Here is a 25,429-nt window from a genome sequence, read left to right on the forward strand (position 1 = left end):
TTGTCCTGAATCTGAAGCAGTCCTTTCATTTATAACAGACAACTGACATTTTTACTCTGCTGTTCAAGGTAAGCTTTGATACCATTTCTTTAGAACTACAGCAACTTTTAGGTAGGCAGTCAAATTTCCTACACAGAAGTAACATGAAAAGTGTACTAAATTTTTAGAAGTTAATTTGTAAGAACGTGGGAGTAAATGAACTGCTTCTGTGTTTTTACTAGACAGCTCTAATTCTGCCAGCAGAGAAAAATCACCAAATAATTATAAATACCTGATTTGTCAGTGGTTGAATAAGCTGCAAGAAATCCACGTCCAGAAGTGTGAATTCCACTCATGAACTGTACTGTGATTTCATTACTTTTTGAAGTAATTAAACCATCCATTTGAAAGCCAAACCCACAGTATTTTCCTGTGGAGAGAAGAAAAAGAACAAATATTGACCCAAAACAACACATGTATTAAGCATCTTATTCAATTTCCAGTCTCTTAGTTCATCTGCATTGTAGGCTCACATTAGTTCTGCTGTATACTCAAAAGCAAATACCTGAGAATGACACTAAATAATGCTTAGTGGCCATTTAAAGCAAATGGCAGACTGTGAGTTCCACATTTGTTTTGTCACTGTCAAAGGTCTTAAATACTCCAATACCTGCAGATTAATGTGACCTTATCCATTCATCTCTAGCCATGCACAACCTCCACACTCAGAGCTTCAAAGAACATGAGTAATCTCACAAGGAAAAGGATCAAGTTAGAACAATGAGAAGCATCTACAGAAGCAAATGAGAAAAAAGCCCCTCTTTTCCCAAAGCTGCTGGAGCACTTCCTCCTCATAGAGTCATCCATGGTTTCTGTCACATACTTTCCCTAATTCTGGACAGCAGCAGGCACAGCTCACTGCATTTCAGCAGTATCATACATATATCACAGGTAAGCACCATTAAGATAAATTACCAGTTAGTTCACTTTCTATTTTGTCACATCTAAAAAACATAACTGTGGTATTCACATATTCTTTGAATAGAGAGAGACATAATTCTCTCTCCCAGGATTTTGCTGGGAGGCTGAAAGTCTGTAAGAAAGCTCAAAAAAGAAAAACAATTCCTATCTTCACTTCCTGCATCTGTTGTATGGCACATGGAGAATGTGTTATGGAGACTGTTTACCAAAAGGGATTTGTTAATTGGACACTGGTGATGGTGTTTTGGATTGATTGACCAGTTAGGTCAAAGCTGTGTCGTGACTGTCTGTAAGGGTCGCGGGTTTTTCTTTAGTATAGTATAGTATAGTATTAATGTAGTATGTAGTATAATATAGTATAGCTTAATAAAGCATTTGTTCAGCCTTCTGCAATCATGGAGCCAATGCATGTTATTCTCTGGAAGGGGGACCGCCTGAGACAATACATAACGAAGGTTCTGTACCTGGGTGCTTCTCTTGCCATAGAAAATGAACAAAAATAACACCATTTCAACTGCTGGAGTCCACAGATATTGACAGTATTTGCCCTATGAAGTTCTAGAATTGATACCACAGTAATGGATGAATGGGTGTTAAACAGGCCCCAGTCAATTCAGAATTCTCCAGTCCTACTAACTATAAGCTCTAGTAAAGATACTGCCCAGTTAATTAACTTGTTTAGAAAAAATAATCTTCTGTTCTACAGGCTACCATGATCATTCAACATTGTAGAAACCATCTATAACCCTATTTAAGATTCTACAGTGGATAAGCAAAGTGGATAATCACCAGCAGTAAATGACACTGCCTCTGTTTCAGCTCATCATTCCACTTGCTTTCCTCATAATGAGTATGTTATCATATAGCAGAAATAGCAGAAAAAGAGGCAAGACTCCTTTCTCAAATAAAGGCAAATTAGCACACTAATGTAGAGGAAGTGGAGTAACACAATCCTGCAGGAACAGTTTTTAACAAATATAATACAAAATAAATATAATATGTACGTCAATTTCCTTTAGAAAGTGAATTGCACTCCCAAACACTATCAAAATAATTAAAAAAAATTAAAAGTTAAAATACAAATTCGTGTCATTATTCAGAGCTTTCCAGATGTTGCTTATTCAGATTTTTTTTTTAACAAAGGAAGTGTATCTCCTAATAAAAAACCAGAGAAGTTTTTTTTTTAAAGTTTTGTTTTCAGCCCACTGGATCTTGTTACATGAGTGACCATCATGAGACTCCTATTAAAACACCATTTATCCCCTTCTTCAGGCAAATACACAGTGCAAGCCATTGAAATCCAGCTTGGATAAACTCTCCAATGCTGCTTGCCCCATGGACATACGGCCTTTGACAAACTGTAGAGTGATGCACTTCATGATTCACAGCAAGGCATATTTTTGAGACTATAAATCATTTTTCTAACTCTTCCCTGGCCTCTTGCCTGATTTTTGACAATCTTTTAAAAAGCAAGCACTAGGAATGGATGAAGCATGACTGCAGCAACACCTCTGTCAGAAGATGTGTGCAGAAGATGTAATATTGCTATTTTGTCTGTACTTATGCATTGAAGGATCCTGAGTGTTTTTGTACAGCAATGAAAGAGCAGGAGAGGGAATTCTCATGTCTTAAGTAAGTACGTCTGACTGCAGATGCACAGTGATTTGACTGTACTGAAATCTTATAAACTCCTCTAGATCTCACTTACACTACAGGCAAACCTAACACAGAGCATTTGAATCTTCTTTTGATTTTTTCATAAATACTCAACAGGCTTGGAATAAGCACTAGCCCTTAAAAACTTAATTAGAAACCCTCTTTGTTTATCAATGAACCCAATAACAATTTATTTTTTAATCTAATCAGACAGCTTTTAAGTAATTTTGGGTTAAAAAAGGTATGACTGAATTTCAGATTTTATGTAAAGCAAGTATTTTAATGTCGGACCATGTCAGTAGTCTTGAATGGAAAAACTTAGGATAAGTCCACATTTTTCCCAAGAAAATTCAAGTCACTGTTTAATCTCTCCAGTGTCTGTTGCTTCAAACATTAAAAAAACCCCAAACCCTGCCTCATCTGTATTTGCCGCTGTTAACATCACTGTTTGTCCTGTGATTTAATTTATTAAGAGCAGAACAACACACACATTTCTCCAAGATACTGCACTGCTACACCAGCAGGCCACAGCTGAAAAGCAAGGGAAACAAATGAAGCAGGAATTTACTTAAACCCATTAAGTCCCTTGTAAAAGTGAGTAATAGACTTATCAGAACTTGACATTCCTTGCCATTTAAGGTATTCAGTGCTTCCTATTTTAGACGAAGTCTGGCTCAACAGCTCATACTTATTTTCACAGACACTTACCTAGGTAACAGTTGGAAAAGAGGGTTAATAAACCTAACACTCCACTAGCCTCTTTAGAAAAAGACTCAATTTAGCGGGATCAGCATTTGAAATGAACAAAAACAGTCTCAGTGAAGTAAATATTTTTCTCCCTCTCCAAATTAAAGCTTTAGGAAAGAAAATAAAGTTCATCTGCATAATAAGCTAATTTTAGAAAAAGAAGAATGACAATTCATTTTGAGTTTTATTCAAAGTAATCATTACAGTCTAAACACCCTACATACACCTTGATGTAGATGAGAACATCACACTGCTATATGAAAAAAAACCCACTGACTTCTAGTGGTGAAATTATCCTGAAGAGAATGAAAATGAAGAAACGAAGAACATTATCAGACGATGGAGGATATTTGGACTATATGCCTTTTGAAGCCTGTCTTCCTTTAACTTCACCAAGATGAACAGCTCAAATCAGAGTGAATCCATATAAAAAGAAAGGCATTTCAGGTAAGATATATATATATATATATATATGTATATATATGTATAGATAGATAGCTAGATAGATACAGATATTTATACCTTTTTTTTAAATGAAGATGCTTCTAGTTTTACAGTTCCCTCTTCACTGCTTATAAGAACTTTGCAAGCTACTAAGAAATGTCAGAAAAAAAAACCACATTGCAGCGGAGCTTCCTGTGAGAATCTCAAGAATCTAAGATTATTACAGGATCTGTGTTGCAGTTATGATGCAGCTGCTGTTAAAAAGTAATGGAAGTACCAACAGTACAGCTGAGCTCTATACAAGACAACAGTTCTCACATAGTGACAATTAAAGCTCCTACCTATTTCTGTCCTGTTGGGGCCAATGCCATTATGAACTCTCAGGTAACTGGAATGACAGGAATCGGAGTCATCAACATCAAAATCACCAAACTTGAGCTGAACTCGCTGCCCAGGCTTCACACGGATTTCCCATTCACACACGGTGCTATTGGGAGAGGTCCGGGGGTAGTTTATGGAGGCCAGCGTCCCGCTCTCAGGGCCCAGCACAGTGTGTCCACACCCATCACCTAGGAAAGAACAGACAGAAATCAGCTCCCATGTTCATCTTCAAAGCCTCATATCACACCACACAAACCACATTGTGAGAAAACTCCAAGGTAACTCACACGCAAATGACACAGCAATGGTGAAAAATACCACTCAACTACCGTTGCCTTTTGCTTAGCTAATCATCACCGGCAATCAGAGTGCTGCTACAACTTCCTCAATGAGATGGAAAGTGATCCATAATGACTCACAAAACAGCATGAACAGTACAGGAAGTGTCCCCGCTATTTCGTATTTCCTCAACACCTCAGTACAGAGGGAAACAGGCACTGAAAAGGACAGAGAAACCTGACAATAAAACAAGAGCACATTGGTTTTCCTGAGTTACTGTACTCACAACACAATGACAAAGAAGTAGAAAGACACTGGACAGCAAATAAAATACAGCACATTAAATAAAGCTCTGACTGCTACCAAACTGCAAATACGTTGTTTTCTACTGTACCACTATTTTAATCCTGCAATTCACTCCTATTAGGAGAACATACTCAATTTTTCATAATTTTCCTGTGACTCCAACCTGGAGCCTTCTAATTTGAGTATTAATTTTAAACAGCAATAACAGTACTAAAACAAATTTGTTTAACAAATGGAAAACAATATCACAAATTGTGTATTGTCAATACTAAATTATAAAGAGCAAACTGATAAATTCGATTACTCAACAGGTAGACATGCATTTCACCCAGTATATAACACAAAAAGTGCAAGAATTTCTGTGCTGGTTTAGAAACATGAATGTTCTTTGAGTAAGATTCACAATGATCACTGTTATAAATATATTAAAATTCATGTTCGAATAAAATATGATTGTACTTAGAAGGGATAGAATACACTGAGGTACACGTCCAGATGTGTCATTATGGGACTGACATAAAACCACTGAGCTCATAGAATCAGCCACAGGGATTGGGAAACTGGTTACCTCATGTTTCATTTGAAACACAATATCCACAGATGCACACTGAATAGAAGCCTAAATTAGCAAGTGAAGGAGAAGTTCCAACTAAATCACGGAACACGAGAGACATCAGCTGCCCATCATGGCCACCGATAACCAGAGATAGCGTTATTCCTGATAGTCAACTTAGCATGAATAGCCGGTTCTGGGAATCTCACTAGTGTGTAAAAACCCAATTCCTGTAAACTCTATTCAACATGTATGTGTTCCTGGACGTGGTTTGTGTATTGCAACATGGCTTTTGTCCAAGGGGAAGAGAGGTATCTGCACACGCCTGACTAAGAACAAGAGGACAGCATGAATATTCCTGAGACTCCAGAAGCTGTGCTGTTTGTTCCTCAGATAGAATTATTCCACACCGGAGAAACATCGGAAAAGCTCGTCAGACTAAGAAAAGGACAAAGGAAAAGTAGCTCCGGGCAAGAAAAAGAGTATAGAACCTGGACTGATCCAAGCACACTTCGTGAACTCACCAGGTCTGATGTGCAAGGGGGTCAGAACTGCATTCACCCAGAGCCGAAGTCCCGGGCTCAGCTCTGTTCCTTTGATTCATGGCTGACAAAATTTACGATTCGATTCGTGAAATAAATTATATTTTTGTTGCCCCGTAATTTGGCTCTAGCAAATTATTTGATTCGGCTTAACAATCACCATGATTCCTATTGACAGAAATTTGTTTCGACAGTTAAAAGTGTTTCATACTAGACAATAATATGTGTAGTTCCTCTACTAAATACGAAAACGTAAGCTGGGCTTTAGGTACAAAAACTGTACACATACAGTTAGCTAAATTTCAAAATTCTTAAATGTATTACATATAAGACTGAGTGGAAAAGTCATTTCAAGACACTGAAGTGATGTGGAAAAAACAAACCCCTGTGATTAAGTTAACTATGTTATAGATATGTCAAAATTTATAGGTGGATAAAATAGTATTATGTAATTTATGTACCGAATGTAATGTCATTATAACTCTAGTAATTATAAATGTACTAAAATTCTGTTATAAATGTTATAAATATACTAAAGTTCTGTTCTGGAAACTTGGATCTGTTATAAGAATATTAAGGGTTTACAACTGCATATGAAAAACTGCTAAAGGAAACATGTCCAGGCTAGTTACCAAAGCTAAAGAATGGAGTTTACATAGTAGCTCTCAGGGGTTGGGAAACCAGTTGTCTTACACATACCACCTGTAGTTTTGCTACATTTACATGTGAACAAGAGGAAAACAGCACAGGAACTGGGGAATCTTAACTAAGTCAGGAATAAGCTATTAGCGGCACACCTGGCCACAGACAGCTAGAGAGATAGCGTATTTTATGATAATTTGTGGGGGATGGGGGTGGAAAGACTGGCGTTGAGATGTCTTGGGAAAGTTTGGTTGTTTAGAACAGACCAAGTTGCTATGGTAACCTCCCATGATCCTTTACACCTGTTATGGTAATGAGCAAGAGAGTGACATGTGTTGTTCACACCCCTTTCTAGAATGTTCTCAGTGTTTTGATATCCCATTGGTTGTTCTGTTAGAGCCGCCCCCTTCTCATTCCCCATTGGACAGTTTCCAATCACCCCACTTTTGCTCCTCCTCCTATACCCTCTCCCATTGGATCGTTCATGCTGTAGCCTGCTTGTACCTATGGTTGTTTATATACCCTGGACCCTCCCTCAGTGGTTGGACTCTTTCCCTGGTGCCCTCCTGTGTAGTTCTCTCCCTGAATTTGGATTCTACCTGTTCTTCATCCCTGTAATAAACGCATTGGAATTATCCAGGACTGAGTCACCTCCTTCACCCTGGTGAGCGGATTTTATCCATCTGGGACTGGGCAGAAGGTGGGCTGAGGGAAAGCGCTATAGGGCAAGGGCATGCTTCTCGTCCCTCTGGCGTCCTGCCAGCACCGGCCCGGGGTTTACCCTCTGCGGCGGTCGGAGTGGGAACCGGAGCTCCCGCCGCAATAATTCAATTAGTCTATAGTCTGTTTCTGGGAAATCCGCTAACATGTAAAGGACTACCGGTAAAAAGACTGTTTAACTTGTATATCTTCCCGGACACAGACTTGTGTATTGTAAACATGATCCTAAAGAACTCGTCTAGCAGTAGACAAGAAACCTATGAATTATTCCCAAGACGTCGGGAACTGGACTGTCTTCCATCTGATAGTATTATCACTGGACCGGAGAAGCTTTGGAAACTCACTTGATTATGAAAAGGACAAAGGACATCCTCGCCTCCGGTGAGAAAAAGAGTATAAAAACTGGACTCGGACACGACCATGGTGTGCCACTACCTCTCTGACGCGACAGGGGCTCAGAGCTGCATACGTGGGTCACCCAGAGCCAAAGTCCCAGGCTTGACTCTGTCTGTTTCAATTCGTCGCTGGCTTAAATTGTGAATTCGAACGCAAAATAAATCTTATACTTTGTTATTTTATAATAATTTGACTCTCGCAAATTATTGATCCGGCAATTACATTTACAACAACTGGGTCTGATTAATCTGTTTGTAAACACAACTAATTTTTGCTGACAAAGACTATTCTCCTTATAATCTGAGCACATTGAAAGATAGCTGCATGTTATAAAAGCTAAAGTACTGCTAGTATACACAGAATCATAAATGGATGCAGATGCAAATTGTAGCTGTTTATCTTGCTAGCAGTCTGGAATGAAAATGATATATCCTTGGAAAAGTTAACTGGAATATCTGCTTAGTAAAACCAAAACTTGTATTTGTGAAGCTGTTCTTTAGCCATGTTTTCATTAATGCAATTTGCTTTAAAACACTTTGTTCTGTCCCATGGCAAGTATTATTTCTATTTGGATGACAGCTGATCAATTACTCTTCTAAGTTAGAGTTTTTCTAACACAAGACACCATTTTTCAACATTACAAAGAGGTAACCTAAACTGCGTGTTTTATATATCGCTATAATCCTCATTTCTTTCAAAAGGCATGTTATAAACCAAAGAAAAGTGAAAGCTTTATTATGCAGAGTCTGTATGGCCTTGGTTTATTAGCTACTAAGCATTCGAATGCCTGATTTCTGATTAGTCTTAATACGCTAACACTTAACAATAAAAGATTCTTTTTCTAGTAAAATGGCTTTTCACAAGCAAATACACACACTACAAAATGCATGGAATTTATTACATTAACAACAAAAAACCAACAAATACATTCATGGTGATACATGGAGTTAGCATTTCACAACTCTTTATATTGCAGATATAAAAATAATTATCAACACAAGGAGCAGTCAGTTTTAGGCTATGTCCTAAACAAAAGCAATGAGCCATTAACCAGTTCTGTGCTTTTCCTGTCCTGTGATGGGGTAAACAATTGCTTATTCACTCACAGATTGAAAATACTCTGCAAATACACTGACACAGTGGCCTTTTGAATATGAAATCATAGTAGCATTCACCTGTATGGGCAGATACACTGTTCTGAATGCATTTTAAGGAGAATAAAAATCCTTGCATGAACTATAATGCTCAGAAGTTAATTATTTCTCATTTCAATAGGCCTGTTATTGGAATGCAGCCACCAGACAAATACTATTTCTTAAAACCAGGAATACCAATAATGCACATGATTCTGTATCTTTGAGTCTTCCCTACCTTCTTGTATCTTAAGCCTATGCTGCTGGAAATCAAAGACAAAGGAAAGCCTGTGTCTCCTCTTTGACCCAAAATGTATTTAAGGTGTAAATTTCTCCAGATAAAACTAAAAAAGATCATGCCTAACATTCATTTAAACACTTCTCTCTGCTAGCTTGCTGTTCAGCTGTTTCAAGCATGAAACAATACGTGCACTGTGCATGATGAACAGTGCACAGCTTTCTGATGAGAAAAGCAAAAGAACTCCAAAACAACTAAACACATTTAGGTGAGGAAATGCAAATAAACCATTTTAGGTTTTAAAAATTGGGACTTTTCTTTTAAAGACACATCACTAAAAATGACAACGTTACCTCTTGCAGTTTGGAACAATGTCTTGTTTCCCACATCTAGAGAGAAAAACTTTGTAATTTCCTTCACACAATTTAATGGAAACGTCAATCTCAAACCTCCCTTTTGTTGTAGGCTTTCTTAAAAGCATGAGAAGAAAAATACTCCTCTATGCATATTAACAAAACTGCTGTCAAATCATACTAGAAAGGAAGGAAAAGGAAAAACAATTGGGTCGAACTGCAGCATCTTGCTATGAAGTAGATTTTTAAAGGCAGCTTATTCTGAATGGACACTTTAGATCTTTTTCTTGTACTTCACTTAGGTTAGTGATAACAGAAATGCCAGACACTTCATGCCTGAAGAATCTGAAGATTACCATGGCATATACAGTCTGCCAAGGGCAGCAGCATCACTCATGAGCTATTTGGAAAATTTTAAAAATCACAATTCCAGTGAAACTTGCAGATCCATGAACCCACATCTTGCTGTATTGGTACTATAAAAGGGCAGTTCTTGAGCCTCTCCATGTAATGTGGCGCTTCATCATTTCTACCACACTTCTTTAAACATCATTGATGAACTCTAGAGACACATACACACATCCAGCATCAAGGGAGCAATCTGCAATATCCAGCAATTTCTCCAAGAAAAAGTGCAATTCTTTTCACTATAGCAGCATATATAGGACAGTAGTCACTTCGTTCATTTGCAAGTCATTAAGTGCCACAGAATCTTTTGCTTCTGTTAACCTGTGAGAGTAGAATGTCTAAGAACACACAGAAGACAGGCATCAATCCCCTAATCAATTATTCCTGGATGGGCTGACAACCTCTGTTGTCAGTACACAGCTGAACAAGTCTCCTGCTTTCTTTCAAACTTCTCCGCCACACCACAGGCCTCCCACACTTGCAGGATAGATAAAGTCCTTCGTAGAAGCACCAGGTCACTGTTGTGCACACATCACACCTGACATGTGGAGGGGCTGCAAATATGCATCCAATCTCACATGTCCTGGGGACCAAGTTCACAGCAAAGAGGAAAAATTCAGCTCGTTACCAAAACTTGTGTTAGAAACATGGGCATCTCTTGAACAGCTGGCAGAGGAAGGCCAACTGCTGCCATTAGGAGAAGGATCCCTCTCCTCTGCAGGCACCTCTGAATGCAGCCTGGGCGAACTCTCCTGACAGAGTTCATACGACCCCTGGGCCATGGCATACTGACGTGTGATGCAATCATGCAGATGGTTGAAAACAATTTCTTACAGCCAAGTTCTTTACATCAACAAAATACAGGACTCAGACCAACACAAACATATCAAATCCACAGGATTTTGATACTTGAAGAAAATGTGGAATTTAATAAAATGAAAGAACACTGAACAGGCAGGAGTGGGTGCTAAGTTATTAATACCCACAAAAATAAAAAATTACCAACACTTTGTAGTTGTGGAAGTCAATCAGAGCTTTTCCCCCTGAAGAACAGTTGCTATTAGTGACTGCTAAACTTGTTCTTACTATCAAAACACGTTTAAAATAATTTTTAGACCAGTGAATACCTTCCCTTTCCTTACTTGAAGAAGAGTGAATCATAAAGACATTAGACAGCTCAATATTATACCCTATAAAGCATAGCTGATGTATACCAAACCAATAATCTCAATTTTAATACGTGGCACTGCTTTTTGAACTGACTCAATTTAACCAGCAGGTTTCCTAAGAAGATTTTACATATATAAGCAAATAATATATATATATATATATATTATTTTCTGTATGTTTGTGACTAAACATTGGATGTAATTGAAACTTTTTTAACTAAACAAAGGTAGAACCAAATCTATAAGAGTCATGTAAGCAAAAAAGTGTATTTTAAAACATTCATTTTAACTTCAAATATAAAACTCTTTCTGATTCAATGCATTACTATAATTTCTCCTCTTCTGTTCAGCTCCTGTGCTCTGCATTTCCTTACTTTTTCTCAGCGTACCACTAAAAGACACAACATCTGCTTTTTGCTTTTCTCAGTGTGAGCAAGAAAGTTTACACAAAGAACAAAAGAGTTCCATGAATAAGAAACACTGAGGAATTAAATCACAGAGACATCAAATTCTAAATAGCTTTTTCAAGTATTTTCAAATGCCCTTATTTGTGTCCTCAAAACTCACTGCTGTTTCCACCAAATTCCACAGAGTGATGTTCTTCAGGAAGGAATCTGTTCCACTGTCAGAATTAATTTTCTTAACAAGCCAGCAAGCACAGAGTCCACTTTGATCTTAATGCCATTTACTTGCCTCAGTAACACACTGGTTTGGGCATTTCATCCCACTACAGACATTTCACAACATAAAATACTCCACACTGCCACAAGCAAGGCCACAGCTCAATAAACACTTGAAGGCACTTTAAATTAGCACAGTCACAGACAAAAGCAAGCCTTGTCTGCCTCTCACTTTTGGCCACATGTTCTCACACCCTTCCTGGTACTGGAGGCAAACATTTATGCAACCACATGGCCAACCAGAACAGGGACTTGGCATTAAAATAGCTGTTGGTTTTAACCTAGAGCAATCCCAAAATTTATTTGAGTATGCATATGCAGCAGTGCCTTCCTTGACAGAGGGACAAGACAGTAGGGGAACACTAGCAACTGCTTCTTTCATCAGCACTGCCAACCCATATTTGCATTTTAAACAATCTTGAATGCCAGCTAGAGAGGTAGAAACCATCCCAACGCTGAGAAGAGCAGTCACAGAAGAGTGGTGCACTGGCTCAAGGAACAAGCTAGCTGCAGAGTGCTGGGTTTTGTCAACCCAGCTCTCTGAGGCAGGTCCTGGTGCCACTGCCAATGGCAGGGCAAGGAGCAGAGGGCAGGTGGAATTATGACTCCCTCAGCTTGGATTGATTTACCTGCTCTGAGGCACCCTTAGACAGTTAATGAAATTATGGGATGAGGTTTAAAAAGACAGGAGCAGGACAACAGCACAGTAAACATTTTGCTTTTTAAAATGCTAGCAGCTCAGTGGGGCAACAGGAGAGGGAGAGAGGAGACAGAGGCTGATTCTTGTTCTTACAGCAAAAGTACAAAATTTTAATATGCTATTACAACAAAATTTTACTGTTTTCATTTACAATAAGGGCCACATGCTGGACTAGTGATAATTAGCACTTCATTATTTTAATCTGTACATGCAGTTTTTACAATCATCCTCTCTGGAACTCCAGTCTCAGCTTTCAGCCACTGAATTTTACACATAAAAGTAACACTTAGGTATCCTAAATTTAGCATCCAAAATATGATACCATTTTAAAATAATGATCTAAAATTATTAAATTGTCAGAGCAGGTAAGACATGTGCTTCCTGTACTCTGATGTACTAACTGAACTGACTACTACTAAAAGAACAGAAGAGACATCAGCTGTGTAAGACTGTGCTGCAAGGCTTCCACTTACTGATGCCAGGGAAACTATGTGAGGAAGTCCCCAGGGACAGCTATGACTTGCTTAAATTGTACGCTGGCAAAAGGAGCCTACAAGGCCAGGCTAGGCATGGTGAAAAGTGATTTACATGAGGAGTCTGTGAGAGGACTGTGTGCTCAGTGATACATAATGCAGAAGCCCTCTGATCTGCTGGCCAGGCTGACTCACAGTGACAGCTCATCCTCTGTGTCTTTGTTTGGCTGGCACATGCAGCTTGCCCACTTCCCAAGAAACAGCATTTCTTTTGCAATCTGCACCAACATGTTCTTAAAAATAAACACTGCTGTGCTTCAGTGCTTTAAGTGCTACACAACAGAAACACAGATGATGAATAAATGAAAAATAGCACACAGACGGTCATGCAAAACCCTATAACAATAAGCAATGGTCATGGGTCAGAATGGGCTTCAAACCTCCTGGAAGGTCTTCAAACTCCTCCCCACACTAGGACCATATGAAATTTCACAAGCCTCACATATGTCAACTAAGAGGCAGAAAAGTTGTCCAATCATACCAATAATTCAAATGCTAAATTAACACTACACTCAACACAGTTCATAAGTGAGACTGCACAGCCTAACCTGCAGATCCATGTGGCAGCAGCATCTTGCCTCTCAGGAGCAGCTGCCCCTTCCTTGCCCCACCCACTGCCAGTGCTCACTGTACCCCTGTTGGGCTGTAGCCCAGTTCTCAGCCCAGGTTCCCATCCCAGCTGCCCTTTGCGGGATGAAGGATGGGCATGGCCCAACAGCCAGTGAAGCCAGAGCAATGCAGAGGATGCAAGGTAGGGACAGGGAGGAGACAGCAGCAGCCACAGGTAAGAATAGTTTTTGGTACCATAGAATCAACAGAAGCTGGCAGGGAGGAAGCTCCTGGTTTGGGACCCTGAACAAAACAAAAAACAAACAAAAAAAAACCCCTAAACAAAACAAACAAAAAAACCCCCAAAAACCAAAACAACAACAAAAAAAAAGGTGAAGGGGTGTAGATGCTTTTAAAAAAAAATTGAAAACACAGCTGTCACTGAAAACCTCAGAACACCGTTATCATTATTTGCACCCCACAGCTGCACCAAGAAGAGAGACTTTACATATATTTCTAAGCCTCTTTAAAGGTTGTCATCCAACTGCTGAAACAGTCCCACTCCACATCTGTGCACCAGCAGTTCCTTCTCCTGGTGTAGGTGGCATACAGTATCATCTTGCTCTCTAACATTTCAAAACTACAACGGGGACTATTTGGAGTTTTCTCATTTTGAATGACTTGGCTTCATTCTAGCATTATAAAATTCAATACACAATCTTTTCTAAAAGGCACTTCATTCCTAATTTTGCCCTTAAAACAAAGATGTTGCCACACTTTTGACCCTCTATGAATACAACCAATAAAATAAGCATTATGCATTACTGAATAACAAGATGATGAACTAGGAAGATGACAGTAAATTTAAATGTTTAAGTCACAATTTTTAAGTGCCAAATTTATCATAAGAAGTAGTGAGAGCATGTAGGAAGTCAGTGTGTGAAGCTTCAGTAAAAACTATCTGTGAACTTTAAGCTTGTCCATCAGCTTTGCTGTACCTTCTTCGTAGCAAGAAGGAAATGATGCCTTGAGTAGGAGGACTGGAGAAGTCGAAAACATGTCATTAAAAATGAATACATAAAGTAATGGAAATGCTTTCTTTGAAATTTTCAAATATACTTAGCAAAAAAGACAAAAACTGATCATCGCTAGACTTAGTACAGAAGTGTGTGGCATTGCCGAGCATGCAGGACCTGGGAAGAGACGTGGATTCTTGACTCCATGTTTCAGAAAGCTGGTTTATTATGTTATCATACGTATTATATTAAAAATGCTAAACTAAAACTATACTAAAAGAACAGAGAGAAAGGAATCATCAGAAGATGAGACAGGAATAGAATGGAATGAATAACAAAGTCTTGTGACTGACCAGAGAGTCTGAACAGCTGGATCCTTGACTGGTTAATAATTAGAAACAACCACATGAGACCAATCACAGCTCCACCTGTTGCATTCCACAGCAGCAGATAGTCATTGTTTACATTTCGTTCCTGAGGCCCCTCAGCTTCTCAGGAGAAGAAAATCCTGGCAAAAGGATTTTCATAAAATGTGTCTGTGACACAAGTGTTCAAAAGCATTCAATTTAATGCATTCCTCTTTCTACCCTTGCGATAATGAGATGTACTTTGAGACCTGTACACAATTGCATAAAAATAGAATTTAACAGATAGTGTGGTTTAGGGCTTCTTGGTTTATCACAAAACTCACAGATTTGCAAAAGAAAAATTAAGCGCCAGTGGCTTCTTTCCACCACACTGAACAAGGCAAGATGTTTTTCATCGTATCTTAACCATTCTGGAGCCAAGTTAAAATAACCAGATATGGGCTTTAACTGGCTACAGTCCTGCTGAAGATGCAGCAGCTGCCAGCTGTGAAACCTGTGTGGTCCTGAAGACAATCATACATGCACAACATAGCACACATGCTATAATTCTGTGGTGCACTATCCTTTCAGAGGCTAAAGCTCTGAACTCTGAGGAGTAATCACACAAAATTGCACCGCTGTAATTCGTCTCTTCACTCAAGAAACTGAGATCTTCCACCTGCCTCATTTCTATGAGGTTTCTCTCCAGAAAAACCTCCATGTTTAGATGCAAGTAGCTATACAAGTGGCTTGCCTTGCCAAGTCTAATTAAAACACTTCACACATCCTAGTTTTGCATTTTAAATTTTATATTTTATATCTGTGAAACTACAGAGAGCTGTGGCACAACTGCTAAAACAGTACATTGCTATCCTTCAACATCGAAAGTAGCAACTGGGCACTGAAACAGGTACTCCTTCTACTCCAAAATGCAAGAATTTGCAATTAAGAGACCTGAAAATATTTCCTCTTCACAGTTAAGCAACATTTGAGGTCTCATAATGGCCTGATCTAAGTTTAGGAAAATCACAAATGGATCACTGAATAGGAGGAGAGAAGAGTACTTGGGGATGAAAAATAATTATCCTTTTACAAATCTGAATAATTTTATAGAACATTTATGCACAAATCTTGATTAAATGCCAGGTCACAATAAACCGTATTAATGTGATGACTGAGGGAAGCGTTTGTCACCATCATATTTTCTGAAAAATCCTCTTTGCCCGGGATTCTACTCCTGGGAAGCTGAGAAGCCTCAGAGAAAAAGGAAAACAATATTATCTCATTTGCTTCTCCTGTGTTTTGCTGCTTTGGAATGTGGTTTGGAGATTGTTTATCCAACATATGAATTGTTTTTATTTAATGACCAATCACCATCCAGCTGTGTCAGGACCCTGGAAGAGAAAGTCACAAAATTCATTATCATTCTCTGTAGCCTTCTGTCTGCATACTTTCTCTAATTTTTAGTACAGTTTTAGTATAGCATTCCATTATATATAATATAATATACCATAATATACCATAACATATGATAACATACCATAATAAATTAGCCTTCTAAGAACATGGAGTCAGAGTAATTTCCATCCTTCCACAGGGGACCCCGAAAATACCACAAAGCGTTTACACCATTCTCCTGCTTAGAAACCATGACAGAAGAATTATCTGCTCACAACCATTCTCAGAAACATGTCAAGCTTTTCAAGTTCCCTTTTCCATCATTAGCAGTATTCACAAGGATGCATCAAATTATTACCTCTGACAGCAATTAAAGTAAAGAAACAAGAAAATCAGAGGGGCTGCTTTTAAGAAGTAGTTCTATAAGAAAAAACATTTGGGGGAAAAAAATTAAAAGAAAATCCACATGACCTCATGCACAATCAATCAAATTCCAGCAAGACTGACAATCTGAAGATGAGTAGCTGGCAAGGATTGTCATTTGATGGATAATATTCCAATGCTGGATAACAAATCTTCTTCCTTGAGCTAAAAGTATATTTAGAAAACTTGAACATGTGGGAGGAAGTTTTAGAGGGGGGATTAACTAGTGAAGAAGTGAAGTGAGAAGGGGAGTGTTTAATAAAGCATATAGATGATCTGCATTGATTTTATTTCCACTTCTCAGCTCATAAATGATGCATGATCTATGGAATATGGTTAATAAGGCAGTCTCCTGTGATTAGTTGAATTGAGTTGTCACATCATGAAGAATGTTAAAACATTATACACTAATTAAAAACTTACTGAACAATGAAAAATGTTAACAAAATCAAATATTCCCACATAGAAAATAAAAACCTTTTTTTTCTTTAATACTACAATTAACAAAACCACTGTAATACAGTTTTGCCAATGAAAGACAAACTCTGGCATAAAGAAAATACCCAAGAAATATTAAAAAAAGAAGAAATATTGAAAAACTATACAAATAAAAAAAAACCTCTAGACACTCTCAAAAAGAAAAAAAGCATCAAGTTTGAACCTGTGTGATCCTAATTTATAAGTAATTTTACACAATGATAGTTTCATAGTGTACTGAAGGGCAGAGAGGCCCTATAAAGTATGATTTCTTGTACACCTTGACTACTTAGAGTTGGCTACTCACTATTCTAACTGAGGGGAATTCAGGAAGTTGCATTAAATTTCTTTCCAGAAAATTTTCAGACTTGAGGAAAGGCATCCTGAAAAAGAGACTTTAAAACTATTTCTAAAGTTAGCATGCTTTAAACACCTGGAGAAGAAAACAAACAAAATACAAAAACAACCCCCCATCCCTACCCCATTTGTTTCTAAGGCATTCTTAAAAACACACCTACTGGTATTGCCAGGAATGACACAACTTGGTTCACCAACTTGATTTGGCTTCCATGACATTTACTAATGCAATAGCAATGTACGCAACCATCGCAGCTGTGGTGCGGAACTGGGACCTCCTAATTGTGACACCACTCAAAAACAAGAGGCGTGGGATACTCACAGGACAGAAGTTAGCATTTTAGCATTTTCAGTAAGATACTGAGAACAGAGTGTGTATATTTAATATTATATATATATATATACACACACACACATCCATCTTAAGATAAAGTATATAACAGAGTATATGTATCTTAAGATCAGCAGTCAAATAACTGTAGGGAAATAATGATTACCTGAGTCACAATGCACAAAAACTCTTGTACAGAGACCAGTGACCAGGCCAACGCAACCTCCTCATGTTAGCAAACACCAAAAACAAACATGCCTGACATGTACATAGTCAGCTCCCATTTACACATATTCTGCTTCCAGTAATCCTTTTTCTTCTAAAGAAAGAATGTACTTTTTTAGAACCAACTACCAAAGACTGCTAAGAATCCTTGCACTTCTAATGGTTCGTGGACTTGCATTTCACATTGCTACAGCAAATATATTCCAGTTGTTTTATAGCTAGAGAGGCCACCTCAAATCATAGTCTCACTGCAAACTTGCAACAAAATATGTACAGGTAGGAGTTGTCACTTACCAAAAAGATGAACACTTACATGCTTGATTTTCAGAATGCAATTAAACTCACCAAAATCAGAGACAACTAATCACTGAGCTTCAGTATCTACCAGCTGTGCTGATCCAAACCTTACAGACTGATTACCCATTTAAAATTATTTTTATTTTGATATTGGCAGAGAAAAAGCATATAACCCAAACAGAAGTGACAACTCCAAACACAGAGATTTTGAATAAATGCCAATAGGAAGCATGCAAATGCCATAAGCAGTACCAAATGACTGCGTTAAAATTTCATGATCCAATTGACTGAAATAGTGAGATACCATAACAAGTGCAAACTATCTGCTTTGATTTCATTTTTGCAGAGTTCGCAACCATAGGGAAATGTTATCCTCTTTCAACTCTTCACCAAGTGAAACTAAGTTGTCATGCAGGGAAACACCAGAAGTTACACACTAGGAAAGAAAGCACAGGTTAAACGCTTTTTACCTATTCAAGGGCTGGTGTTCAGGTTTTTGGTTTTTTTCTCATGCACTAGACAAAAATTGCATCACCCAGAAGCCATTTTCAAAATCTGTGTTATTCTGTGGTCCAAAGGTCAAGTCACTATCAAATTTTCAGGTATATTTTTTGTTTCAAACAACAAAGTGTTGAGTTATAAAGCAATAAGCTCAAACACTATAAATAAGCTCAAAGATTATAAACAGCACAACTCAAGCTGTTTGCTTCCAGTAATGGATGGCAAAGGATGTAGTTTAGCAAAATTTGATATTTCATTACTGCATTAAAGAACAAGCTTCACAGATAACAACCCACCACTCTGTATAAAAAAACCCAGGACTGAAAATTCTATCTTAATACCAGTTACCACATGGCCTTCTACATCAGTATTACTCCCGCTCTCCCTCGCCACCTCCCTGAACTTCAATTTAGTAACAAATCCACACTCTATGCTTGGACAATGGTTTCAACTACACTGTTTTAAATAAAAGGATGCTGAATGTTCCATAATATTTGATTTAGAGAAATTAATCTAACAGCAACTCAGTAAGAAAATGCAGGAGGGAAGGAAATACTTTGACTACAAAACAAATTCCAGGTTTTCCCACAGCACAGGGTGCAGTTATAAAAGTGGGGGTGACAATCAACGGCTTTTTTTTAAAAGCCTTTCAAAATATGAATAAAATAACCAATATAGAAACATTTCACAATATGCAGTGCAGCAATTCCAACAAGGATTGCATAAACTACACAGAGCAACAGTGATCGCATTAAAAACCTAATGCATAATTTCCCACAGCATAAAGCAGGCTGGCTGAATTGCAGAGAAACGAGACATTTATTTTTCTCTTATATTAATAAGGTAAGAAAACACTCCTGAAAACCTTGAAAGCTGAACATCTCCATACAGTAGCAGGAAAATAATTTTCCTAAAGATTGCACTAATGCACTAGGTCACTGGCTTGACACACACACACAGGAACAGCATACAAGCTTCTGACAGAACACTTACACCGCTTTTTTAACACCAGCTCAGATGCTTGATTTTTATAGCCACTGACATATAGTTATATATATAAAACCAACATGCACTGTACTGCTTATATCCAAACTGCAGAACATTCTCATGAGCATGAGAGCTACAAAGGGTATTTACACAAAAGGGTGATTCCTGCATTCTTTACAAGAACAGACAAGGCTAGCATGACCTCAACAGGCTCCCAGATGAGCTGGGCTGAACCAAACCAGTACTGGGAGGCACCCTCCCAGAAAGGATGCTCTGAAGAACACATGGGTGTACGTTTTGCCCACCGGATTCCCACACCCACTTCAAATAAGGCTCATTAACTGGAGGGGGAAAAATAACGTTGCTGAGATTCTTGTTTTCAAAAGCAAAGACTATCTACTCTTGTTAGGTCTATCCTTCCAGTACCAGCTTACTTCCCTTCAGGAACAGCATTCCTTCACAAAATTCTTAATCCATCTTCAAGGTGCAATGCTGGGAAGTTAAAAAGAACATCAGAAAATCTGAAAAAGCCTACTTTAACTTTGAGCCCTGGTCTTGAAAAATTCTTCCATACTTCTCAACATAGGGATGAAAGGGATTTAGCTCAGCAGTCCTGCCTAAATGGTACCAATCCCTGAATCCTCAAGCTGTACAATTACATCTTCAAAACATTTTGCACTCTTAAGTAAAACTGTCCCATTAAAAAAGTGAAAAAGTTCAATTAGAACTGCCTTCCTCCTCATAAAACACTTAATCTGATGTTAATTTGAGGGACAATAAAGCTCTCATGCAAAGATCTGAGGGTCTTTTTAATCAAAATAATTCCTTTTGGGTTTGGCTGTGACTCCCTTTCTTCCAGATGAGCCCAGCCAAGGACAACAGATACAAAGAGCAGTGAGACACCACCCAATCTAATTTAGCAAGAATAGAAACTGGCACTTGCGTACAAGGCAGCACATGGCAATCGCTCATGTGACAGATGGCTTTGTGGCAGTGCTTTGTATTCACATGCCCAGAGCTCTCTGCAGCAGAAAAAGACACATCTGCAATGGGCTACCCCAGCAGCTGAAACCCTTGTCAGCCCCTGGCATAGCAGGAGATCATCTCTTCCAGGATCCTGAGGAAGAAGCTGCAGTCTCCCTCCTCTTGCTCTGCCTCTGGATATGTAGCTAGAGCCATCTTCTTTTTGCCTAATTCCTTCTCCCCAAACTATGGCTGACGGATCAGCACCTGCCCAGTTCTGGCCTGGCCACAGCCAGAGCCACCACTGCCTACTCCCTGTAGGAGGGACAAGCAGAGGAGAGACCAGGAACGCTGTGGAGACGAGAGCACACTAAGGAACTGATGAGAAACGAGGAAAACACAAATGATCCACAAATACTGTGGCTGAGTCCCCGAACACAAGGCCATGGAAAACCATTTGAAAACCATGAGGCTCAATGTGCACAGGGACATTAGTTCTTTCACTTTATTTTTCAGAGGACAGTAACTCAGCACCAGACATTCAGAAATTATTCTTCTCTGCTACACCGCAGCAAACATCTTCAAGCTACAGTGGTGAATCAGTTCTTTGCACTTTCTTCAACAAGGCTTGAGCATAAAACAACATCCTGATGGGCTGCTATTTGTTTAGAACAAAATATGGGAATCTCATTCAAAAACAAGCATCCAAGGCTAATTTTTCTAAAAAAAACCTCCAAATAAATCTGCTTCAAGTCACTGGGGAATCAGCTTCAGAATAAAAGGTACCTTTTAACTTTAGGCATTTTTTCCCGGTTTTACAGGTACATTGGTATCCACTAGGAATCCCAACAGATGGCTACCAAACTAGTTTGTTTGGTAACAAAGTTCTTACTCTACAAGACCCTACAAGCTTCATACCTTCAGAATTACTGACACGTTATTCAGCTTCTACTTTGATGAAAGCTAAGCAACCATTCCTGCTCTAGCTGTGTTTTTCTAAATTTAAAAAAGAGGTTAATGAACAGACTATACCAAATTTATGTCAATATCTAAACATCTGCTAAGAATGCTGTTTCTCAAAATTCAATCCACAAAGAGCAGCAAGCTTAGCTGCTGACTTGCTTTCATTCACACCTGCTTAATTACAAGAAAAACAAAAAAAGATGTTATTTTTCAAATATCAATTTCCTTGCAAACAGGATCTAGAATCACTACACAACTATTTCAAAAATCACAAGAGCTGACTAGCACAGCCATCAGCTGGACAGTCCCCAAGGCTCAAGATTATGAAATGCAGCACAAGGTACTTCTGAAGGTGTTAAAACTAATACAAAATTCTCAATTTTTGAAGACAGCAACACACTCAAGTTTCAAGACCTTGGCCAAGGAATTCTGAATTACGGAATGATTTTAAATATAATAGACTGAAAAAAAATTCACTTGAATCCTACAAGATAATACAATGGGCTATTGTGAAAAATATATTCACCACAGCAATACACTGCACTTTTTCATTTCTCAGTTTGCTGCTGTCTGGAAGGAGAGGAGCACCATTTGACCCAATACTAAAAACAAACTTCACATTGACCAAAATAATGCTATTTTAAGATCAGTTCATACCAGTAAGGTGCTCTACAGAAAAGCATGTGAGAAATGAAAACACTATCTTCAGAAAAAGGATTTAAATACCATGTTCAATGTGAAGCTTAAAGCTGCTGAACAGTAGAAAAGAAAATGAACACTTACTTAGTAACAGAGGATCAGCCTCTCTAAGGTAATGTATGAGGCTAGGTTCCTACATAGTATCACTCACTGTACTTTTATAAAAGAGCTTAAAAGCAACTTTAATTGTGGAATTCCCCAAGACTTGGTTACTTTCACTGTTAATCAGGATATTCTCTTAGAAGCCTGATCACATACTTAATGCCCTAACTTTGTGCAGACCTTCAAGAGCTAGACAGCTGCTTCATATCTATAAGGGATTCCTTACCCAAATTAGAATTATGCCAGCATTTAGAGGTACTGGACATGGGCTCCCCAGCCTTCTCCACAATAAGATAAATAAAAATATTTTGGCAAGGAAACAGTCCCTCACTAGCAGAACTCTTCTTAAAAGCTCTAGCAGTTTCTCATATTGAAGCATTGTATTCGACAATACCAGAGTCCCCCACCTTACAACAAGCTCTGCTTCTGCTAGTAAATAAAAGGAAGCTTGTCAAAAGAAAGGTTCCCCTCCTGCTCAAAAGTGAAACTTCTGAGCTAACTTTAAGCATTAACACTGCAAACTGAAATTCTGGGTAGAAGCTCTTCAGCAGTTACCCAAAGTACAGAAAGATGAAGTCTCACACATACCTAAAAGCCTGCTGACCTCGCAAGCTCCTCTTCTTGCTACATGGCCCCATCCCCTCTAACACATCCCTGACTACTCAGTGAGCCAGTTTGACTCAATCATCTGCAGGTAAATTATGATTCTTCCCTACCCCCACAGTTATTTCAGACTTCTCCTAAAATAACAAACTCAGTCTGCTCACCAAAAGGTCACACCAGTGTCAGGTGTGATGCTCCTACAGCATGAACTAACACCTTGCTGCTACCTGTCTCATCCAGCACCTACCTTCAAAAGACAGGCTATTAAATCAGCCCAATTTCCTGTCAAAAGCAAATGGGTCTTCTCCAGTTCCATTATAAATTACAAGAAAACAAACCCAGCTGTGTCAAATGCTTATTAGCATTTGTTTTGTAGGTGTATAAGAACATAAATGCAATTAGCTGGAAATAAGAAGAAAAGGTCCACACAACTACCTTGCTCTATGGATGCAACACTGAGCTTCTCCCATTCAATTAAATAATTTTAATTAATTAAATGTTTAATTTAGATGCATAAACAGTAAAGTGCATATAGTTCCTATTTCCTTTGTCCATTTAAATGCAGCATTTCTGAAATTCAACCATATTTCCATCGCTGAGATAGAAAGAAAAAGTTACATGACAACTTAAAACAGTTTCTGAGGAGATTAGTTTCTGACACTATGCAAGACCAGTGCAAAAAGCAAGTGGAATTGAAAACCACAAAATTAATCTTCCCAAACCCAGAAGTGAGTTTCAAGAAGCTGTCAAAAACATTCACTCTCACCACTTTGTCCCCAGCACATGATCAAAGTGACAGTGACAGTGGCACCCTCTGATCTTCTGCCACAAAGTGACCAAATTGTGCCTTGTAATTTTCACAGTGCTAAAGCCTGCTCATTATTTCCACCCGAGGAGGAGAAATCTCGTCGATTTCTCTAAATAAAAAAACCCAACCCAAACAAAAAAAAAACCCAACCCCCCCCAAAACAACAACCAAACCAAACCAACAAACAAACAACAACAAAAAACCCCCACAAAAACAAACAAACCAACCAAAAAAAAACCCACAACAAAACAAAAAACAAACCCCAAAACCAAACCAAAACACCAAAACCCAACAACGCCTACTACTCTGTCTGTCACACCTTCCGGACTTTCACCCCTATATATACTTTGCATACTCTCGGGCCAGTGTAAGTTTATTTTCACAGCAAGCAGAAACTCCCCTTCATCCGCCTCCTGGCTCACACCGAACACTTCACAGCCTGCAAGAGGCGGTCACCCGCGGGCCGGGCATGCCGAACCCCAGAGAGCCCCAGCGCCCCGAGCTGCCTCCATAGCCGCGGCTCCCCGCCGAGCCGCGGTCGCGCCCCGCCCGGATGAAGCCCTCCCGCCGCCAGCTGCCCGCGGGAGTGCGGGAGCGGGTGGGAAAAAAATGTTTCTTGATTAGTTTTTGGGTTTGGTTTTGCTTTCTTTTTTTCAAAACAGGACTCTTCTCTCGCCCTTTGAGGGCCAGGCAGGGGACAGGTTCGGCGAGAAGGGCCATATGCCGAAGAGCGCCCTCTCCCAGCAGCAGCCCCGGAGGGTTGGTTTCCCTCCCCCGGACACCGCGTCTGCGGGGCTCGCCCGCCGCCGCTCTCGCACCCACCTTTCTGCGCCTCGGTGCCCCGCAGCAGCAGCAGCAGGAGAAGGAGGAGGTTGGGGCGGAGCAGCGAGGCCGCCCGCTGAGTCCCCGCGGGGAGCGGCCGACCCGGGCTCAACATGCTCCGCGGCGTAGCCGGCGCGCCCGCTGGTCCCAGGGCATCGCGGGCTGCCGGGCGGCCGCGCCGGGCCGCGTCTGAGCGCTGCGCGCCCGCCAGCCCGACCGTCCCCCGCGGCCGCCCAACCGCTTCCGGGGGCGCGCGGGGCCGCTCCGCTTCCTGCCCCGGCGCCGCCGAGCCCCGGTCGGCGGCGGCTCCGGCGCGGCCCTGCCGAGCGTGGGGCCCCCTCCGTTCCCGCCCCGAGCCGCGCCCTCCCGGGCCCCCTGCACGGGGCTCACGGCCCCAGTCCGAGTCCCTGGGACCCAGCGCCTAAATTCCCACTCTGTTCCACCTCCGACCTCCTCTGCGAGCTGGCTACGAATATTTCACATTTTTTAGCTTTTTTTCCCCTCTCAAAGTAGAGATTTGGACAAAATTTCTGGGAAAAACTAAAGCAAAAGCCCTTGGAAACACGAGTATTGTTGTTGTTAATAGAAAGGGTAATCTGGTGTCATAGTGCTCCACATGCAAATGTGAATTCAGCTCTAGATGTGGGAGAGCTTGGCTATGAGGTCCCAAGCCATTACAGCTTTAGCCCTTGTCCTCCAACTTCTGAATGCACGCTCACAC

At 39.7% G+C, this 25,429-nt stretch overlaps 1 protein-coding gene across 1 annotated transcript in view; it reads right to left on the reverse strand.

Annotated features, from left to right (window-relative positions):
• Positions 1-25,044, reverse strand: part of DCBLD2 (discoidin, CUB and LCCL domain containing 2) — a 47,388-nt gene extending 22,344 nt beyond the window's left edge. The window contains exons 1-3 of the mRNA XM_038136217.1: positions 24,709-25,044; positions 4,149-4,376; positions 272-409 (exon numbers count right to left, since the gene is read on the reverse strand). Coding sequence (XP_037992145.1) covers positions 272-409; positions 4,149-4,376; positions 24,709-24,823 — 481 coding nt within the window. The 5' untranslated portion in view covers positions 24,824-25,044. The remainder of the gene's footprint in view (positions 1-271; positions 410-4,148; positions 4,377-24,708) is intronic.
• Between the last annotated feature and the right edge of the window lie 385 nt (positions 25,045-25,429).

The sequence above is a fragment of the Motacilla alba genome, chromosome 1 (genome assembly GCF_015832195.1).
Source record: "Motacilla alba alba isolate MOTALB_02 chromosome 1, Motacilla_alba_V1.0_pri, whole genome shotgun sequence".
NCBI lineage: Eukaryota > Metazoa > Chordata > Aves > Passeriformes > Motacillidae > Motacilla > Motacilla alba.